A 23,716-nucleotide genomic window follows, 5' to 3' on the forward strand; every position below is an offset into this window, starting at 1 on the left:
TTTTGCCTAGACTACTGTAATAACCTCTGGTCAACTCACCTTCTCCACTGATACAGCAAATCTGAGATTCCTACCGTACAGGTCTACATCATTCCTATGTTGAAGCAGATTCTATCATCCCCATGATCTCTGGAATAAAATATAAACTTCTTTGGCATTTAAAGTCCTTCACTATTTGGTTCCAATTTTTTTCCCACAGATTTCTCAATACTCTTTCCCATATAATCTAAGTTCTAATAAAATTGGCTAATTTGTTGTTTCCAATATATTTTCATTGGATGTATTTCCTGTACATACATTCCAATAATATTCCATACAAGATCTCCTTCCTTTTCAGCACTGCCTCTTAAAATCCCTTAGCTCCACTTAAGTACTACTACCTCCTAAACAAGTCCTTTCTTTATCCATACTACATCCCCTTTCCATGCCCTATCCTGCCTTATTAGTGTTCTTCCTCTCTCCTAATATTTTATTTTACCTCCTTATCTGTCTCTATCTCTATCTCTATCTATATGTTGTCTTCAATAGAATTTAAACCACTGCTTTTATATTTTTAGCACCTAACACAATGCCTGAGACATAGTAGGTGCTTGCTGAATTGGAATCATCTGACTTAGAATTATATCTCATGATTTGGATTTAGCTATCAAGAGTGCCCTGTGCAAATGAATGAAATGGTATTAGCTATCCTGAGAGATAAGGAGTTTTAAATTTTCCTTTTAGTCCAGAGAAGTGGTTTCCATTCATACCAGGAACTCTTTGTGAAGAAAACTTCCTGCTTCCAAAAAAGATCAGCAACTGCTTTACAATTTACTAGTTTAAAGGAAAAGACCTGGGGTCTCTCAAAAGTGAAATGACTAGCCCGAGTCATACAATCAGTGGCAGGATGCCAACACAGATTTTCTTGTCCTTGAGAGCTTGTTCTGTACTACAACAAATTGCCTCTTCTGATAGTTTCTATGATTATTTCCTAACTTAGCATCCTGTTTTATAACTTATTTTGTTAACTTAGTTAAAAGGAAAAAATTTCTCCTGGATGAAATAGTAAAATTAGAGTCCTAAACCTGCAAAGTTACCAACCAGATCTGTGATGATATTATTAAGATGTGAAGCCCAGCCTGAGAGTCAGTCAGTAATCCTTTAATAGTGAAAGAACATCTAGAAAATCTTATCCATTTAATTTTCATTCTTAACCAAGTTGTATTTTCTGACTTTGTCCCAAACCCAGATCAGTATAATAAGTACTTTTGAAAAAGGTCTTTCCCACTATAAATACATTTGCATTGGCCAATTATGTTTTTTAAAGAATTAATTTCTTCAGTGGATTTTTTTTTCTATTTGGTCAAGTGTAATTTTTTAAAGAATTGTTTTCTTCAGTCAATTTTTGTTCTTCCTTTTCCAGGCTATTTCTTCTCTTTACATACCTCTCATTTCTCTTCCTAATTTTTCTTCTACCTTTCTTACTTGACTTTTAAAATCTTTTGTAAATACTACTAAGAAGCTTCTTTGGGCTTGGGACCAATTCATATTACTTTCTGAGATTTCCTCTGTGGGCCTCTTATCTAAGCTGGTGTTTTTGTCATGCCTGTTACCACAATAGCTTTCTATAGTTAAAAGTTCTTTTCTATTTCTTGCTCATTTTCTTTCCTTCTCTTTTTTTCTCCTATTTTATGGTTGACCTCTGTTCCTGGAGTGCAGGGGGTGCTGTCCCAAACTTCATGTACAGGTCTCAGCCTTGGCTTTGAGCATAGGGCCCCTTTGTATTTGGTGTCTTGCTCACAGCAGGGGTAGTCCTGCCTACTCTCTCCAAGAGCAGCAAGGAAAGCACTGGCTTTTCCACACAGTGTATGGGCTAGACTGATCATTTTTCATCCCAGTGAGACTGATCTTTCTTGAAATCCTTCGAATATATCTTGCTCTGGAGACTGGCTTTATTCCATCAGACTACTCAGAAGTTTGGTTTCACATGGTTTTTGAAGTAAACTAGGAAAGCTCAGGCAGCTTCCTGGATTCACTCTACCGTCTTGGCTCCCCACTATAAATATTTTCTAAGATTTAATGACAAAGATTGGGTTAAGAAAAGGCAAATTCATAATGTAATAAATAACTGTTAGTGGAAATATATGTATGAAGCAACAGAGGTACTCATGGCAGGGTCAGAAAGAGAAATAAATTGCCATAGACCCCAAATGAACATGGAAAACCACACAATAGGAAAGCTAAAAAAGTAGACAATGGCCTGGATCAACATGAAACCAAAAAAGGTCTTTCCTTGTGTGATATATTTCATAAACAGCAAAATTTTGTTATTATTTCCTTAAAAAGTGGCATTTTATATGAGGTTAGTTTATAAAAGATTTTCAAGTATATTGAATCTTGGTGAAAAACAAACAAATTAGACATACAAGGAGGGCTGGGTAATTCAGCTTATTCCCTGGGAACAAAAATTTAGGGAACTAAAAAAAATCAATTTATGAACTCCTTTGATTGCAGAACAATGCATAGTCAGCAAAAAAAAAAAAAAATTAAATCTACAGCAATCATATGTATCCATACTAAGAAATTCTGACTGTTATTCAACTAAATTTGTTTTTAATTCTTATTATTTTCTTCTTGTTATTTTCAAATCACGAATTAGAAAAGTGATTTGAAGGCAAGTTGTGGCCTTCCATGGTACCAGAATAAGTAGTTAAGAGTTCTCCTCCGGAGCACTTCCTTATTAAGAATGGTTCCAAACTATGGGCCCAGTGCATGATAATAGAGATGATTTGATTGTCAGATTGACACAAAAACTAATTTCGTTTAAACAGATAAATTTAACCTAGGTTCCTTGTTGGCTAACTACATAGTTTGAGTGCTCTGCCTGGTTGAGAAACTTCTGGCACCTATTTTGGTTAAGCCTCCTCCCACCCTCTAAGAATTAGCCTCTAAACAATATTCAAATTAGTCTTTATCACGTCTACCTTTATTCTCATTTTCTCACCAGACATTATATAGTAGAAGGCAAGTTAGGATCAAGGTTCTGGAATTCAAAACTCCACGTAATCATTTTGGATTTAGACAGGGTTCTAATCCCTGGTTTCCCAGTCAGAACCCACAAAGACTCTTTAAGATGTAGTGCAGTAAATTCCTTCTAGAAACAGTCCAGTTCTTCATAATACAGACAAAAAAAAAAAAAAAAAAGTTCAGAAAGGTTACACATCTGAGCTGTAGACAGGTAGCTAAGCTGGAATTTGAACTCAAATCTCTACTGGCTCCAAAGTCAGAATTCTTTCTAGCCCCACCATGAACTAGAAATGGTTTCTTTTATTCAAGCCCTGTTTCCCTCTGCTTTGTGGATTTTGTGCATTCTAGGGCCAGAACCTTCTACCTCTCCCATCCCACCCCTCAAATCTCCCATGAGCAGCTCCCTACCCGGCTCTTTGACCCTAACCCTTCCATCCCTTGCACTAGGTGAGGACCAGGGAGGAGGGGAACTGGATACCTATCTCGGCCACGGCAGCTGAAGAGAAAAATATTGAATGTATTCTTTTAGGGCCATTTCTGAACGAGAGTCAAAACCTTCTCTGAGTCCACTTGGCAGGCCCATTCAGCTGCAGGACAAACTTAAATTCTCTCCCCATTTTCTTCCACATCAGTTTACTTCTCCATCGGCGTGTTCTATCTCCAGCAGACAGCGGCCTAATGGGAACCATCTCCAGCTGAGTTCAGTCCAACAGTTCCCTCCAGGGATGCCTTACCCGCCCACCCACTCTGTCAGTCCTAGCCTGGGTGCCTCAAGCTAGCAAGGCGTAGTATTGAAGGGGGTACAATAATGAATGCGAGGCTACTGCGCAGTAGAAAAACCCGTAGGATAAAGCTCGTTGAGACGTCTGGGAAATGTAGTCTTTTCAACCCCCTCCTCCTATATTTTCCGCTTCACAGGCCTTTCAAGTCCAACTTCCTGATTGGTCTGAAAGACGCTCCTTTCCCTCCCACCGCGCCTGCCCCTTACCCTAGACTACCTTGCACTTCATCTGGCCTGATTCTTGTCAGGCTTCAAGGCAACGTCCTCTGAGAGTGCTGCCCGCAAGTTGGGAGGCGCAAACTTCTTCTCATCACCTGTAAAACTATTAAAAAAAAAAAAAAAAAAAAAACAGTACGAAGACAGCCAGAAAAAATGGAGATATTTTTAATTTCTTTGGCCCTAATCCTAGGATGCGTTGTCTTTTATTTATTTCATCAGCAAAATAACTTGCACAGACCCCCATGCATAAGGAGCTGGATACCTTGGATTGGAGCTGCTTTTAAATTTGGAAAATCTCCTCTGGAATTTATAGAGCAAGCAAGAATCAAGGTAATGGGCAGGGATGAAAGAGGAAGTTGAGAAAAAAAAAAGTTTTATTGACAAAGTTTCTTCTTGTTATTTTGTATTTATTTATATGGGTTAATGTTTTACCATCTCCCCAGAGCTGGTAGAAAGTTTCTTGAAATCAAAGACTTTCATCTTTGTTTTTATATTGCTGCTCCCTAGCACAATGGCTGGAACATAGCTGATAATAAATTATTGTAATTAAATTTATTCTTTCTTTTTTCAGTTAAGGTTGGGGGGTGGAGGGGAGATGCACGTAGCACACACTTTATACTCTGAGACTGGGTAGAATCTATCTTTAGATATAAATCGAGGGATATATCTGTCTATCTGTCTATCCATCCATCTAACAACACTGCAGATGATTTGAACCATAACTTGGACCAGAAAAAGTAAAAATGCAATAAAGATGTTATTGGAAATAATTTCAGTAGTATGATAATTACTGGTGCCCAATATACTGTTATTAATCCTTAACCTTAGCTAATTGAAGATTTCTTTTTTTAAATGCTGCTAAATGTTTAGCATCCAGGCTTCTACCCCATCCTTGCCCAAAATTTAAAGAACATACTTTTATGTTTAATCTTCATTTCTAATATTTTCTCTATCACTTTCTTAAGACTAGACAACCAAATCCTGAAATGTTGTTTTGCTGCTTTCATAGATGTAAATGCTCACACAGAAATTTTATTTTATTTTTTAATTAGTATTTTTTTTCAAATAGCATGTAAAGTAGATTTCAGCATTCATCTTTGTAAGATTTTGAGTTTCAAAGTTTTCTCCCTCCCTCTTTTCTTTTCCTTTTCCCAAGACAGCAAGCAATTTAATATAGGTTATACATGTATGATCATGCAAAACATATTTTCACTTTAGTTATGTTTACACTGAAATTTTAATGACTGGTTCTGAATTAGTTCTAGCTGGTTCCAGCACATTATTAGATGATTCTAGAAGATAAGGGAGGAAAAATATTGTCAAATGAAAGGTTTTGTAAATTTTCAAAAGTTTACTATGGCAAAATATATTTAATCTTTCCAATTTTTTTCTCAAATTAAAATGTAAAAATGAGATAGTAAATTTCAGAAATTTACTAAATGTTGGAGCTCTGAAGTACCTTAGAGCAAGGTTTCTTAAAATGTTTTTCTACTTGTGACCCCTTTTTGCTCAAGCAATTTTTACATGATTCAGATATATTGGTATATAAAATAAGTATATAAATCAAACTCTTATTATAAATAATAATTTTTTGACCAAAACATTTAGTTACTAAATTCCATATGCAATTGCAAATTATAGTTTAAGAAGCTGGGCCTTAAAAAACATTTAATATAACCTCATTAATCTACATATACTCCTGGTGCCAGAAGTTCCCTCCTGTAATGAAGAGCTAGGCTAACCTTTATGAAATTTCTCATAAATCATTGTGGCTCTTCTGCACCAACATCCCTCCTCCTTCCTTGCCCCTCCTCCATAGGTCTGGCTTCTTCTAAAGGTAGTTGCCATTTGTAACCTTTCTAAACTTGTCCTAAAAAAATGTTTTCCAAGGAGAAAAAGCTAGTGTCCTGTTTTTGTATTCTGAAATTTAGTGAACCTGAAGTACAAGTTAATCTTCTCCATAGGTTCATGTTATCTCTCTATCTTTGCCTTTCTAAGCTCAAACATTTTAAATTATATTTCACCTGTTATCATTCCTAAATGCCTCTATTTCTTTGATAATTTTAGTTATTTTTCTTTAGGCTTCTCCCAGACTCATATCTTTTTTTTGATATATATAGTGCTCAGAACTCAACTAAATATTGCAGATATAGATTCAACTCCCATTACTGCAACTTTTCAAGTAAAATAACATTGTCTACCTTGTTTCTAATGTGCTTCAAGATGATCCCAGTATTTCTTTGGACTTTTGAGGTATTTGATTCAGTCATTTATTCATCATTTACAATGTGCTAGACATGGGGAAGAGGGGATAAGTCACTGCTTCTGTTCTCATGGAGATAAGGTGAGGAAAATAGTGTGAAATGAGCCTGAGATGAGAAATTGGTTAAATACAGGATACGGAGGGCTATGAATTCCAGACTAAAGAATGGACATTATTGAATTGGCACAAATATTATTCATTTTTTAAAATCACTTGATTTACCAAAAAATAATGGAAAGGGAGTTTCTTTTTTAAAAAATTCAACTTATTTCTGTATCAAAAAAGAATAGTAACAAATTAGCAGCTTTTCTTACATTATTCCAAATGGCTTATCAAAACAAGGTCATAATGTCAAAATACAACATTCTGTCAGTAACAACTTTGACCTTAAGCAAATATATATTTTAAAAATATCCTTTTACATTATAGAATTGTTGGCTAGAAAACACTTTAGAAATAATCTGTTTAAACCCCTTATTTTGCCAATAAGAAAACTGAAGTCTATTTAAATAACTTTTTGACACAGATGTATAGAGATATAGATATTAATTAATAGATAAGAGTAGGATGCTAATCCCATCTTTTATATCAGTATGCCTCCTTAATATGTCTGAGGTCGTATTAGGAGGTTTTTATTAATGATTTATTTTTGCTTGTTTTTGCTGCTATATTACACTTGTAAATCTTATCAACCCTGTAATCTATTACAACCCTTGAAGTTTTTTAGATGACTTGCTATCCAACCTTAGTTTCCTTTCTTCAATAAATCAACAAATTAATAAGTATTTATTAAACAACAATTATATTTCAAAGAGTATGATAGACTCTGGGCATACAAACCCAATAAATGAAATAATCCCCAAGGAGGTTATATTTTAATGGAGACTGCAAGTACTATACATATATAAGAACACCCAGAATAAAAACAAGGAGAATAAATACAAATGAATTCAAAATGGTTAAATATGACATAGATTGGAAGGAGGGGAGAAAAAGGCTTCATGTAAAATGTAGTAAGGGGCAGTTAGGTTGTTCAATGGATAGATGCCTGATCTAGGAATCAGGAAATCTAACAGTATAATCATTTGCAGGGCCTTAGTAGTTTCCCATGACAAGCTCATGAGTATAGGACAATATAGATATTCTTGAGTCCTGTGAGAACAGTTCTTAAGTGATTTTTCAAATCCTCTTTTTAAGCCTTATCTGTAAAATAGAAATGCTTGTAGTCTCTATCTTACAGCACTGTTTACATGATCAAATGAAAAAGTACTCTGTAAACTTTAAATTGTAGTTATGGCACAAGCAGGACAGGTTATTTGTTTACAATCTTAAGATAAGAGAATAGGTAGAGTCTGGAGGGTGAAGTGAAGAGTTAGAGAGACATAAGGGATGTGACGGAGAAAGGTATCCAGAAAAGTACCTGCAGAAGTGAAAGAATTGTCAGGCCACAGTGGAATCATCTTGTTCTTGTTCTTTAAACTTTCGGTAGCGCTCCAGGCGGTGCTCTCTGCATTTATGGAGGTGAGGGACCACATTAATGCAGGATCCATCTTTGAGGAAAGGCTCTCCTGGGCAAGTTACTTAACCTTATTTTCCTAAGTTTCCTCATCTGTAAAATGAGTTAGAGAAGAAAATGACAAATCATTCCATTATCTTTGCCAAGAAAATTCTAATGGGTCACAGAGTTAGACATGAGTGAAGTGACTAAAAAAAAAAAAAAAAAAGGCACAGATTTGCAAGGGACTCCACTGAAGACCTTCCAAGTCAACAATGAATTATTAATAACTAGATTTTGTGTCCAAACATTCAACATATTTGAGTCTGCTTAATTATACTGTTACCTGGCTCACATTTCTTGATTTTATCCACAAGTATAGGATGAGTAACTTTACTAAAGGTAAAATGATATATAAATGCTAGATATTATACATTATTATCATTACTAATGTTACTTTTTAATTTTAATTTTATTTTAATAGTATTTTATTTTTCTAAATGCATACAAAGACAGTTTTCAACATCCATCTTTGCAAAATCTTGTCCCTTTTTTCCTTCTCTCTTCCCTCCCTTCTCCCCAAGATAGCAAGAAATTTGATATAGGTTAAACATGTGCAGATCTTCAAAACATATTTCCATAGTCATCATGCTAAACAAGAAAAATCAAATAAAAAGGGAAAATATAAGGAAAAAGATCAAACAAGCAAACAAACTATGCTTTGATTCACATTCAGTCTACATAATTCTCTCTCTGGATGGGGATAGTACTTTATTGCCTTGAATCATCTCATTATTGAAGAGCCAAGTCCATCACGGTTGATCATCACATAATCTTGTTGTTACTGTATAATGTTCTCTTGGCTCTATTCACTTCTCTTAGCATCAGTTCATGTAAATCTTTTCAGGCTTTTCTGAAATCAGCCTCTGTTGGAATCTTTACAAACTGTTAAGTCATTAGAATTGATAGAGACAATAATTATCTAATTTAGCATGGTTCAGTATGATTGATCTGATCCTATGCGGAGATGTTATGGTCCAGAACTTGAAACAAGGTACTAAGTACAACTGATAGAAACAATGCTTGTGTTCACACCTTTAGAGAGCTCATATAAGCAAGAAAGAAGTATTTAAGTACTCATTGGAGTTAACACATTTGGGAAATTTCAGGGTTTAGTATGAGATATCCAAATTCACACCTCCCTTGAAGCTCTTAGGGCCAGTGAGCACGCTGGGAGATATCCCACAATCCCACTCTCAGAGAAGGAGCATAAATAGAGCTTCAGTGAGCCACTCGAAGGAGTTACTTCAGAACATTTTCAGGGATCGGAGAGGAGCACTCTGGAAGGAAGCCCACAAGCCCTCTCTCCGAGGCAAGAGAGATTCATTCCATCTGGAGGCTGAAGAAAGCAGAGGCAAAGGACAAAGCTGCAAGAGCTCTTAGAACCAAGGAGAGAGAGCAGAAGTAGAAGCAAGGGACAATCTGCAAGAGCTCTTGGAACCAAGCAGAGAGATAGGCCTCTGAGCTAACTGGGCCCAAGGAAAGAGACAAGACTTGGAAGGAGAAAATAAATTTTGCATTTTATCAGCTGGCTGCATTTTGGAGTGATTAATACTTTTAACTGAAACTAAGGCTGCCTCCAGAAAACCTCCCCAAGAAACCCTCTCCCCCAGAGAGAACCATCATTATTTTAAAGAAGAAAAAATACCACAAAACACCAACAAGCCTCACCATCATTTCTTATAGAACAATAATATTCCATTATATTCATAGACCATAACTTATTCAATCATTCCCCAACTGTTGGGCACACTTTCCTTGCCACTACAAAAGAACTGTTACAAACATTTTTGCACATATGGATACATTTTACTTTTTTATGATCTCCTTGAAATATAGATCCAGTAGAGATACTGCTGGATCAAAGGTTGTACACACTTTTATAGCCCTTTGGTCATAGTTCCAAATTGCTGTCCAAAATGTTTGGATCATTTTACAACTCCATCAAAAATATATTAGTGTTCCAGTTTTCCCACATCCCCTCCAACATTTATCATTATCTTTTCCTATCCTCTAAGCCAATCTTAAAGGTGTGAAATGGTACCTCAGAGTTGTCTTAATTTGCATTTCTCTAATCAATAATTACTGTTATTTCTTTTCTGAGTTCTAGCCCTACATTAAGAATTGCCTTTTGGACTTGTCTACCAACATGTCCCTCAGTTTTGCAAGGAGATATTTATTTTAATGACATAGTAAGAACCAATATACAAATATTTCCCCAACACCTTGAAGGTATATTCTTACCTATCTTTATTCTCTTGATGAAATTATATATATATATATATATATATATATATATGTGTGTGTGTGTGTGTGTGTGTATATATATATATATATATATATATACACACACACACACACACACACATATATATATATATATATATATATATACACACATATATATATAAATAATTGGTTCCACCAATCTGGTTTCACTTAGCACTCTGGTCATCTTGGCATAAAGGTCATAATGGCTGTACTTTAGAATATTGAACTGCTTATAAGATAAAAGGTTCCAGTCTCTTTCACTTAAAAGAGAGAATGAGAAGCACAGATGCCAAGGACCAAAACCCGTTCACAGAACTACCTGGCTTTAGAGAAAAGAAGGTACAACTGTGTGTTCCCTTATAGTATTGTCTCTTTCTATCATCAGAGGAGTCAAAAATGAGTCAACAACCTGGTATCTCAAATTAAACTTGTCAATAGTAAAAGACATTCTCCCTCCATCTTCCCTATTTCTGTAAAGTCAGCCAGTCACTCAGTAAGTATTAAATGCTTACTATTTGCCAGTTACTGTGCTAAGCACTTGGAATAAAAAAGAAGGCAAAATGAAGTCATCTGGTCCTGAGGATTTCTTTTGAAGAAAGTTCATTGATGTTGGTGTGTTTATTTTTTCTCCTAGTATTAGATTTTTAAGTAATCTATTATATCTTCTGTTAATCTGAGTATTTGTGGTGGTTCTGTTTGCAAACGTTCATCCACTTTCCTTACAATTCAGTTTTATTGGCATACAATTGGGTAAAATTGTATAATAATTGCTTTTTTATTATAGCTTTTTATTGACAGGACATATGCCTGGGTAATTTTTCAACATTGTCTCTTGTACTCACTTCTATTCCAACTTTTCCTCTCTCTTCCTCCACCCCCTCCCCTAGAGGGCAGGCAGTCTTATACATGTTTAAACAAGTATATCTTAGATACAATATATGTGTGCAGATCCATATAGTTCTCTTGTTGCACAAGAACTATCAGATTCAGAAGATGAAAATAACCTGGGGGAAAAAACAAAAATGCAAGCAGTCCACATTCATTTCCCAGTGTTCCTTCTTTGGGTGTAGCTGATTCTGTCCATCATTCATCAATTGGAACTGAATTGGATCTTCTCTTTGTCGAAGAAATCTACTTCCATTAAAATACATCCTCATATAGTATTGTTATTGAAGTGTATAATGATCTCCTGGTTCTGCTCATTTCATTTAGCATCAGTTCATGTAAGTCTCTCCAAGCCTGTCTGTATTCATCCTGTTGGTCGTTTCTTATAGAACAGTAATATTTCATAACATTCATATACCATAATTTATTTAGCCATTCTCCAATTGATGGGCATCCACCCAGTTTCCAGTTTCTAGCCACTACAAAGAGGGCTGCCACTAACATTTTTGCCCATATGGGTCCTTTACCCTTCTTTAATATCTCTTTGGGATATAAGCCCAGTAGTAACACTGCTGGATCAAAGAGTATGCACAGTTTGACAACTTTTGTCAGTGATTTGGAACATCCTTTCATATGAGTAGAAATAGTTTCAATTTCATCATCTGACACATCATCTGTTCATATCCTTTGATCATTTATCAATTGGATAATGGCCTGATTTCTTATAAATTATAGTCAATTCTTTATATATTTTGGAAATGAGGCCTCTATCAGAACCTTTAACTGTAAAAATGTTTTCCCAGTTTATTGCTTCCCTTCTAATCTTGTTTGCATTAGTTTTGTTTGTACAAAAGCTTTTTAACTTGATATAATCAGAATTTTCTATTTTGTGATCAATAATGATCTCTAGTTCTTCTTTGGTCACAAATCCCTTCCTCTTCCACAAGTCTGAGAGGTAAACTATCCTATGTTCCTCTAATTTATTTATAATCTCATTCTTTATGCCTAAATCATGGACCCATTTTGATCTTATCTTGGTGTATGGTGTTAAGTGTGGGTCTATGCCTAGTTACTACCATACTAATTTCCAGTTTTCCCAGTAGATTTTGTCAAATAGTGAATTCTTATCCCAAAAGTTGGGATCTTTGGGTTTGTCAAACACTAGATTGCGATAGTTATTGACTATTTTGTCCTGTGAACCTAACTTCTTCCACTGATCAACTAGTCTATTTCTTAGCCTATACTACAATAATTGCTTTACAATACACTGAGGGAAAATAGTACATTAATAGTAAATGAAAAGGAGGGAGGGAGGGAGAGAGAGGGTACCATAAGGCTACTAATTTACTATTCCCAAGTCTCAGATTTGACCATAATATTGTTTTTTCTATGGTTTCCTAAACTCCTGTGGAAATATGAACCCCCTTCACAAGCTAGCCCATCTTATCTTTTTAGATTCATTTCACAATAGTCTTACTACCTCTGTATTTATGTCAAAATGATCTATTTTCTCCCTTTAAATGGTATATTTCTTGTTGCTTCACAGCCTTACAATGCTTTATTTTCTTTTCTCTTGGAATTCCCATCTCTATTTAGGCCAGATTTATATTTATATTTGATAGGAGACATATTTTGTTCCCATAATTATTAGTCTTGACTTGCAAATTAATATATGTCTAATTTTTATAATTTATATAAATATGCAAATTGTATCATTCCCCTACCCTACAGTAGAGTGTAAGCTGCTTGTTGGCAAGAACTTTTTGCTTTTGTCTTTGTATCCTTGGTACCTAGTAGGCATTTAATAAGTTCTTTTTGCATTAATTTAATGTTACAGTTTTCTTTAACATAAGTTTGTAGACTTAAAACTATAAGGAAACGTCTTTAGAAACCACCTAGGCTTTTCCTCTCCTGCCAAATTACAGATGTAAAAAAATGGATCTTGGATATGTTAAGTGATTTACCAAGGCTGCTATGAAAACAAGTAATAAAGCTGGGTTTTCAATCTGGGTCTCCCTATGCCCTTTTTCACTACATCTTTTTGGACTGTGTTTCTCTGGGTCAGTTCACTCTTTGTGTGTGTGGAGAGAGAGAGAGAGAAAGAGAGAGAGAGAGAGAGAGAGAGAGAGAGAGAGAGAGAGAGAGAGAGAGCGCTAGCGCGGGGGCAAAGAAAGAGAGAGAGAGGCAAAAAGAGAGACAAAGAGAGACAGAGAAAGAAAGAGAGAGAGGCAGAAATGGAAAGAGACAAACAGAGAAACAGAGAGAGAGAAAGACACACATAGAGAAAGAAAGAGGCAGAAGTGAAAAGAGACAAACAAAAAGAGAGAAACAGGGAGAAAGAGTGAAAGAGACAAAACAGACAGAAGGGGGAGACAGAGAGAGAGAGGAAGAAAGACAGAGGCAGAAATGGAAAGAGACAAACAGAAAGACAGAGAAAAATAGAGAGACAGAAGAGGGAAAGGAAGAGAGAGAGAGAGAGAGAGAGAGAGAGAGAGAGAGAGAGAGAGAGAGAGATTTCTTTGTTCTGGGTATTATTTTTTGTTTGTTTTCTGATTTTCACTATAAGAAGATATGAGTTGTTCGGCCAAAATGTTTTAGTGAGCCTTTTTAGGACTTGTTTTATATTGTGGTGAGTATGTTTTGATAGTTATTAGAAATTATTAGCAATTTGAGGGTTAAATATTAGGATTTGGGCTTTATATTATAAATACATTTTTCTTTGCTTGAGACTACTGAATAAAGAATTGGTCAAAAAAAAAGCTAATAATAATCAACCTTATACTATTAAACCAATATTATTAAATTCTTATTATATAGTGACTAATGACATATAAAGATTATCCAGGCCTCCAAAGCAATTATAATCATATTGGGGAGATGATATATGTATGTGTGTGCACAGTCATGTGTAGATACATATATGTATACATACATAAACATACACATATTCACAATGCAAATTGTTTGAACATGTGTATGTAACATGTATCATATGTATATTTATAATAAATGCATAGAACTTTCTCTGAACTTGTCTTCTTGAGTTGCCATATTTTATAGATACCCTGAACCTGAAGCATGCAAGAGGCCCTGAACAAGGATGAAGCCCCACTCTGACTCACCATAATTTATTGTTTTTAGCCCAAGTTGAGCTCCCTCTGTATCCTTGGGATTCAAAGGCTCCGGTCAGTCTGCACCAGATTGAGGAAGTTTTGAGTTGAGACTCTTGTACATAAGCAGACCATCAAAATTTGTGATCTAAGAAATTAGAGGAAAACTGTTTCTTGTGCAATCTGCAGTTGATTATATCTCAAAAATATATCTTAATAATGACTAATAGAGAATTAATTTGCTAATTAACTCATATGAAAGCAACTTCCATAAATTGACAAAGTGATTTATATTTTATAATAAAATTATCACTTGACAACATTTGTATATCACTTTTAAAATGTATAATGAAGTCAAGAAGACTTGAGTTCAAATCCGACCTCAGACACTTAACACTTCCTAGCTGTGTGACCCTGGGTAAGTCACTTAACCACAATTGCTTCAGCAAAAATAAATTATAATGAAATAGAAAATAAACCAGAATTATTATTTTTATGAAATTGTGCTGTAACATTTAAAATCTTATGGAACATTTAAAAAAGACACACTTGCAGAATGAATACACTGATAATAATTTGTCTTTAATAAATTACATTTATAATAAAATTTCTTTCTTTCAGTATGGACCAATATTTACAATTTTTGCTTTGGGTAATCGTATTACTTTTGTAACTGAAGAAGAGGGTTTTAATGTATTTTTCAAGTCAAAAGAAGTAAATTTTGAAAATGCAGTGGAAGACCATATTTATCGAACAGGTAAAGAATGTTTTTTTTTTATTTTCTTTATATGAAATATATAAATTATCTTTAAAACATTTAAATATTTTTCATTTCACTTGAAATAATACTATTATGTAGTAGATCTTGTTTACAATGTTCATTGTTATCTCAGTAGTGAGCAATAGAATAATTTAGAGCTGCTTCCTCCCCCACACTTAGCTGAAAGAATAATAATGAATATGTATTAACTTGAATTTAGATAGTACTTTAAGCTTTACAAAGCACTTTTCTCATAATAATCTTGTGAATTGGCTAGTACTTTAGTTTATAGTTGAGAAAACAGATTCAAAGCAAGTGCCAAATCTAGTAAAGTCTGGTAAGTTATTCAGTAAACACTGAGTAAACACTTTCTATGTTGCCAGAATCTATTACATTGAAGATGCAAAGAAAGATGAAAGATAGTTTTTGTTCTAAAGGAGTTTGCAATTTAATGGAGAGATGATATGAAAACAACAGTGTACAAACAAGTTACATATAGATATTGATTTTCTAACTAAAATAGACAATTTATGAGGCTAGTTACTTCTGAGGGAAAATGATTCAATAGCAAGGCCATCATGTTACCATTAAATCAGGACAACTAACTATTCAGTGATTGTAGAGAGCCAGAATTCTGGAGAAGTATACTTGAAACAAGGTGTTAACTCAAAGGAATTGATGAGACAATGGTATCTAGTTTATATATATATACTTAGTACTTAGCATGGTGATATAATGCTTCTCTAAATTCACACATAATAAGTATGCTGTAATAATATAATTACAATAAGGTATAGAAGAACTGGAAGAGAAACATTCCATCTTCTACCATCCTAGTGGCTCTTCTGCCTCCTGCATTCCTCCACTAAGACCAAGACCCATCTGAAATTCCCCTAGAAAGCTAGCCCAGCCCCAGGTGAAGGAGACAGACTGTGAAGGAATTAATACTTTGGATTTTATTCCTGACTATTCTCGTGGTGATTATTCTGCTGAAACCAAGGCTGGTCCCCAGATCTCCAGAGAGCTAGTCAGACAGCCCACACATTACAAGTGATTAGTGACAATTTGATATGTCTATACAACTTATTTTTATAACAGAAAAAAAGGAAAATCATACTGATTCATAGAATTTACAGAATAAATTTAAAATATTCAGTTCTAGGCATGCTGGGGAACACAATTGGGAACTTCTAGGATGGGAACTGCAAATTTCAATATTTCATTGGTTTAGAAAATATGTCTATCATTCTGCAAATCTTTTTTAGAAACATTTTTCAGTGGTCTCTTAAAGATTTCTGCTATGGGTCACTGAAAAGGGAGAAGGAACTTATTAAAAGGAATAAAGTGGTGAGCTGAGTCAACACTCACCTCTTAGTTGTCTGGAAAGGGCAATTTGACTTTTTAATCTTATGGCATCTAAACTAAATCCTGCGTTTATTTTATTTCTATAAAGATATATTTAGGCTGATTCTGATCCATCTACTATTAAATCTTGTTAAAATATTTATTCTCTAAATCTGTAGATAATTTAGGCCTAAAGAAATATTTATGCTAATCTGACTTTTCTTAAGGAAAGGACACTTAATCCTAAGAAATCAAAGTAATATTGTTAACTGATTAAGAGGCCTCATTTTTCATAGGATAAATTATATATAATAGAGAGAAAGTCCTATTAATAAGGAGGATAAAGATAGAAATGGGAATTTTAACTGGGATTTGAAGGAAGCCAGTAAGCCAGACTGTTTTGTTAAGGAGAGAGAGAGTGTCATGCATGGGAAGAGGAAACTAGTGAAAATGTTCCATCAGGAGATGGAATATCTTGTTTCAGGAGCAATAAAGAATCCACTATCATTGGATCACAAAGTATGTTGGAAGTAAGTAGCTATAAAATGACTCAGAGTAAATGTTAATAGCAATTGTTTCTGTTTTGGCCAGACCAGAGGGTCTTCCCCTCCTAGATAAAGAAATATTTATATCTATGATCTGTCTGTATAATTTTTTTGACTAGGGTAAAGAAAGCTATTTTGTGCCTCATTGTTTTACATTTTAATAGTATTTTATTTTTCAAAATACATGCAAAGATAGTTTTCAACATTCACCTTTGCCAAACCTTGTGTTTCAAATTTTCCTTCCTCTTCCCCCCAAGACAGCAAGTAATCTGATGATATGTTAAATCTATGTAGTTCTTCTAAATATATTTCTATATTCATCATGCTGTACAAGAAAAATCAGATCAAAAGGGGGAAAAACATAAGAAAGAAAAAGACAAGAAGCAAACCAACAATAACAACAAAAGGTGAAAATATGATGCTTTGATATGCATTTAGTCTCCATAATTCTCTCTCTGAATGCAGAACTTTCCATTAGAGATCTATTGGAATTACCTTGAATTACCTCATTGTTGAAAACAGCCAAGACCATCATAGTTGATCATCATATAATCTTGTTGTTACTGTGTACAGTGTTCTCTTGATTTTTTTTACTTCACTCAGCATCAGTTCATATGTCTTTCTTGACTTTTCTGAAATCAACTTCCTCATCATTTCTTATAGAATAATAATATTCCATTAACCTCATTTTCATATTCAGTCATTCCCTAACTGACGGACATCTACTCAACTTCCAGTTCCTTGCCACTACAAAAAAGGAGGCTACAAACATTCTTTGGACATGTGGGTCCTTTTCCCTCTTTTTTGATCTCATTGGGATACAGGCACAGTAAAGACACTGCTGAATCAAAGGGTATGCACAGTTATATAGCCCTTTGGGCATATTTCCAAATTGCTCGTCAGAATACTTGGAACAATTCATAATCCTCCAACAATGCATTAATGTTCCAGTTTTCCCACTCAAAAATGTATCATAATCTTTTCCTGTCTTCTTAGCCAATCTGAGAGGTATGAAGTGATATCTCAGAATTGTCTTAATTTACATTTTTCTAATCAACAGTGATCTTGAGCACTTTTTCATTTGATTAGAAATGACTTTAGTTTCTTCATCTGAAAATTGTCTTCCGTGCCCTTTAAACTATTTATCAATTGAGAATGCTATGTCTCACTTCTTACTTAACCTTAATCACTGAATGAGCTTTGCTCAGTCAAACTTAGACCTGTTAAAATCCTCAGTTTAAAAAGTCCGAGGTCCTACTGCAATCAGGGCTTCCTGATCTCTCTAGTTTTGGAACCCGGATGTCTCTGGAGGGCAAAGTGAGGCAGATGATCTGGCACAGACTCCCTCAGTTAAATCCAATTTACTTGCATGTCATGGCATCACCTCCCTGATGCCATGGTCCTCTTTAAGAATGAAGGACAAACAACAACATCTTTTGACCCCTTGGAGACATATACTCAATAGTCATCTTGATGTTTAGTATAGCATACAAATCAAATATTTCCAATTTCTGTCTTTCTTCCTTTCCTTCCTCCCCCTAAAAAGGACCAGATGAAGAACAATGTGGTATAATGAAATGAGCCATAGCTTTAGAATCAGAGAACTTGGATTCATAGACTAGCTTTACTACTTATCATATATTATCATGTTATTAAATTATTTTTTTTCTAGGCCTCATTTTTCTCCCCTGTAAACTAAAGGAATTGGCTAAATCACAGAATAAAAGATAGCTTCTAAAGGTCTTTTCTCCTCCAAGCCACTCATTGAAAAAAATCAATGACCTTTAGGGCAAACAGGGTGGAATTTAACTATCTTTATTTATTTTTCATTAATAAGTAACTTAAAACATCAAGTATGAAAATACTTCTTACTCAGTCCAAAGAGGAAGAACCTTACCATTTGTCTTTTGTTGATATTCCTTCCATATCAGAATTACAAGATACTTATAAAATTTTATTCTTTTAACTTTCCCTTTACCATCTAGCTCATTACTAATTATACATCCTACCACTTAAAGATATATATACAAGTAATGAAAAACTATTTATTTAAACATATTTATTTATTTTTGTAAATTTTTATCTCTGTCCCCTCAATAGAGTAATAATAATAATGTTAATGATGATTTTGATGAAAAATGAAAAACAAACAAAGATGTTCAGCAGAACAAATTCTCACATTAGCTATGTCCAAAATGGATGTCTCAGTTTGAACTTTAGGTTCACTGCCTCTCTGGCAGAAGATAGATGATATGATTAATTCTTTAGACTCATAAATTATTACTTCATGAATTAAAGTCTTTCAAATTTATGTTTTTCTATAATGATATTGATATTGTATAAATTGTTTCAGATTTGCTCACTTCATTTGCTATAGGTTTCCCCAGTTTTCTCTAAAATGATCCATTTCTTCTTTTATGACACAGAAATATTCCATCCTTGGATGTATCTGACCAACAGTGGTATTATTCAAAGGGTATGCACAGTTCAGTTTAAATTTTTTTTGGCATGATTCCTAATTGCTTTCTGAAATGATGGGACAAATTCACAATTCTACCAACAGTGTATAAAATGTGTCTGTTTCCTCTTTTGTTATGTTTATCTGATATATCTGAGTTAAAACCTCTTACTTCCTTTAATTTCTCTAATCATTAGAAGTTTGGAGTATATTTTCACATGGCTGTTGATAACTCGAATTTTGTTTTTTGAAAACTACCTGTTCTTATATTTTGAGGAATACTTTTCAGGCTTATAAATTGGAATATTTAAGTTACTTATGTATTTTGTGTAGAAGAATTGTATCAGATGCCCAGTATATTGAAGATGATCCTAAAAAAACATAATTAGGGAGGTAAATCTGATGGTAAAAGATTATATAACAAATTTCAAACAATAATATTGTATTGTTTTATGAATATTTAAGATGCTGCTTTCTTCCTTGTCATGGATAACCAAATTCTAGCTATGAATTATTTATCTTATATGTTTAAAACAAACATTTATTATTTAAAATAATTTCTGTTTATAGTATCAATTCCAAGGAATATCTTTTTAACATTGCATGGTCCATTATATGGCCTAATGAAAAACAAAATGAAGATGTCCAATCTGTATCAGTTTAGTGAAAAGCTGATAGAAGGAGCACATGAACAACTGGAGAGTTTGGGCACTAATGGAAATCAGGAGCTCTACAATTTAGTAAGGTAAGTAAAGTATTTTAATTTCCAAATTTTCTATTTAAAATAGATATTTAAGTTTGATATTAAGAAAAACATTCTGGTTATAAGAGATTGTATGTACATCTAACCTTTTTATATATTGTAACTTTTCCTATTATGATCTCAATATGTCATGAGTTAGCATAAGAAATTAAATGCAAATTTTTTGGAGGTTAGATGACATGGAAAGAGGTTAGAAATTCAGAAACATATAAAATATATATATAGTATTGCATAATATCAATAAAATTTTTATAATAAGATTTTGTAAATACCCTGTGTGTGTACATATGTGTATATGTGTATGTGTGAGTGTGTGTGTGTAAAACCATGCTTTGTATGCTTCTATTTACACTTCTTTCTCTGGAGGTAGATATCATTTTCCTTCATAAATCCTCTGCAGTTGATTTGAGTATTTATAATATTCAGAATAACTTAATAATAATTATTCTTTGAACAGTATTACTGTTTCTAATGTGTTCATTTTACTCTTCATTATTTTGTGCAAGCCTTTCTTAAAATCAGACAGCTCATCATTTCATTACAACACATACTAATATCATACTAATTTACTTTGTTGGGGAATTCCCTAACTACAATTTTAAATTTTAAAAAAAATTGGATATAAATATATTCATGTGTTTGTCAAGATGTGTCACCACCTATGCATGTCATTTTTATATGAGTAGTTTGAAAGAAAGACTGGGTCTGAACTGAGTAAGATGGGATGATTCTAAAAAAAATAAAACTTTGGAAGACATAAAAAGGAATAATTATCTTATACAACTGATGAATAAAAGAAAAAATTGATACAGAAGAAACTAGTAGGATAGCATATATATGCACATATGCATATGTAGAAGAAGAGTATAAAAGCCTTCTTAATTCAGAAAAAATAAGAGGACAAGGGGAAAGAGTGGAGAGAGAGGATAGGGGAAGAACTCTTAAGGGGAATGAGTTAGGGAATAGGAGGGCAGAGTAGTAGGTGAGAGTAAAGCAGAGGAGTGAGGAATAGGGTAAAAGGGATGAGAAAGATAGTGAGAAAAAACAGAAAGGAGAAAAATATACAACAAGTAATTGTAGTTTAGAATGAGAATAGAACAAAATAGAAATGAATAGCAAATTAAAAAAATTAAATTCAACACGTTGCTTTCAGGAAACATAAAAAAAAATGAGAGATACACACAAAGATAAAATAAAGGGCAGGAGTAGAATTTAACCTATTTTTTAAAAAAAGCAGGAATAGTAATAATCTCAAAGCTAAAATAGATTTGATCAAAAATGAAAAATAGAGAAACTACATACATTATTTTAGCAATATTATCCAATATTATTTTAGACAATTTAAAATACCTAGACATTAAAAAATATCTGAATGTATACTTGCTTAAAAAGGCACGGGAACTAAATGAACATAAACATAAAACACCTTTTATTTATTTTTGGGTTTTTTTGCATTAATTTTCTTTCCTATTTTGTCAAATACATGCAAAAATAATTTTCAGCATTCAATTTGTAAAACTTTATGTTCCAAATTTTTCTCCTTACCTCCTTTAATCTCCCTCCTTCCTAAGACAGCAAGTAATCTGACATAGGTTAAATATATGCAATTGTTTTAAATATATTTTTGTATTTGTCATGTTGTACAAGAAAAATCAGATCAAAAGGGAAACAAATTACTGATAAAGAAAAAACAAATCAGCAATAACAACAAAAGGTGAAAATCCTATTTTTGATCCACAGTCTCCATAGTTTTCTCTCTGGATGCAGATGGCACTTTTTTCAACACAGGTCTATTGGAATTGTTTTGAATCACCTCATTGTTGAAAAGAGTCAAGTCTATCACAGTTGATCATCATATAAATCTTCTTGTTGCTGTGTACAATGTTCTCTGGGTTCTGTTCATTCACTCAGCATCAGTTCATATAAGTCTTTCAAGACTTTTCTAAAATCAGCCTGCTCATTATTTCTAGTAAAACAAGAATATTCCATAACATTCTTATATCATAACTTATTCAGCCATTCCCCAACTGATGGACATCCACTCAATTTCTAATTCCTTGCTACTACCAAAAAAGAGGTTACAAACTTTGTTGACATATGGGTTCTTTTCCCTTTTTTATGATTTTTCTTTGGATACAGACCTCACAACTCTAGCAACAGTATTGGTGTCTCAGATAAAACATATTTTATACAAATAACCTTAAACTTAAATAACTGAAGTAAAATTTCTTTTTCATAGTTAAGTAAAGCCAATATAATTTTTTAAATCAAAGTTTTACCTAACTGATCTATTTTTCAATGTTATCCAAATTAAATTGCTAAAAAATTATTGAGTTAGAAAAAATAACAAAATCCATTTGGAAAAACAAAAAGTTAGGAACTTCAAAGAATCAGAAGAAAAAGATATAAAGTAGATCAACAGATCTTTAACTATATTATAAGGCAAGGTATATATTATTTTTGTTGAATTCTAAAAAGGATAATTTAAATAGTTTTAAATTAATTTTCTCATATAAATAAAATCTATTCAGCCAAAAATAGAAGGAATGCAAAAAATTAGGGGAATATATTTCATAGATGATCTCTTAGATAGGATGTGATGGGGTTGGAATATTCTTGTAGTGTAGGAAGTGATGAACTAGTTGATTTAAAAAAGCATGGAAAAATTTGGACAGATGAAAGAAGGTGCTATCCACCTACAGAGAAACAGATGATAGGAGGAAATAAGCAGAGTATGATCATATATATATATATATATATATATATATGTGTGTGTGTATGAATATATATACATATATATGTATGTGTGTATGTTTATAGATTTCTAAGTGTGATGCTATATATAGGCATATTTAAGTGTGAAACTATGGTATGGTATAACTACATATCTATCTCTCTGTCTCTATAAATCTGTACTCAGTTGTAGCCTTCTTTGAGGGGGAGAGGATTAGAAAAATCATAACTGATTTAACTGATTGCAAAGGCCATGATTTTGGCAAAATTTGAGAAAACTTATGTGAGATAATGCAGAATGAATCACAGAATCAGTAGTACAATTTATAGAATAACAATATCATGGTAAAACCAAATAGATTTGAAAAATTTAAGAATGTGATCAATATAATGACTGACCATAATTATAGGGAATAAATCATGATTCATGTTACTTACCCCTTGACAGAGAAAGTTCAATACAGGGTACAGAATAAGACATATTCTATTTCATTTTTGTTATATTTTCAGGTCCAAATTTTCTCCTTACCTTTTCCTCCATTCTAATGAAAAAGCAAGAAAAACTAAACCAGTTACAAACAAGCAAAACAAATTGTCACATTAACTGAAAATACCATTTTTGAACTTGGCCAATTCTATAACGCAATTGTTTAATTATATGTGTGTGTGTGTGTGTGTGTGTGTGTGTGTGTGTGTATTTGTCACAAGATTTTAGTTTTTCTTTACTTTTAAAGGGAATTTTGGTACATTGAAAAAATTTAAATTTAAATAAAAATGTTCTCCTATCCAAGATGACTTGCAAACCTTTCCTTTTACATACAAAAAGACTCTCTTTTCTGATAAATATTAGAAATATTTCTTTTTTTTTAGTTCTCAAGGCTCCTAGGGCAATACTCAGTCAAAGTGTATGGTGAGACTAGAATGAGAGCTTAGCCTTTATATTTCTGCATAGTATGTGGAAATCTATCATTTTTAAGAACTAGAATGCTACCAGAAAAGCAGACATAAAAATGATCGCAATAG

At 33.3% G+C, this 23,716-nt stretch overlaps 1 protein-coding gene across 1 annotated transcript in view; it reads left to right on the forward strand.

Moving 5' to 3' along the window:
• The first annotated feature begins 4,159 nt into the window (after window positions 1-4,159).
• Window positions 4,160-23,716, forward strand: part of LOC100919523 (24-hydroxycholesterol 7-alpha-hydroxylase) — a 137,111-nt gene continuing 117,554 nt past the window's right edge. Inside the window, exons 1-3 of the mRNA XM_003769128.3 lie at window positions 4,160-4,336; window positions 14,712-14,847; window positions 19,768-19,942. Coding sequence (XP_003769176.1) covers window positions 4,160-4,336; window positions 14,712-14,847; window positions 19,768-19,942 — 488 coding nt within the window. The remainder of the gene's footprint in view (window positions 4,337-14,711; window positions 14,848-19,767; window positions 19,943-23,716) is intronic.

Source organism: Sarcophilus harrisii, chromosome 4, assembly GCF_902635505.1.
Source record: "Sarcophilus harrisii chromosome 4, mSarHar1.11, whole genome shotgun sequence".
NCBI classification, from domain to species: domain Eukaryota; kingdom Metazoa; phylum Chordata; class Mammalia; order Dasyuromorphia; family Dasyuridae; genus Sarcophilus; species Sarcophilus harrisii.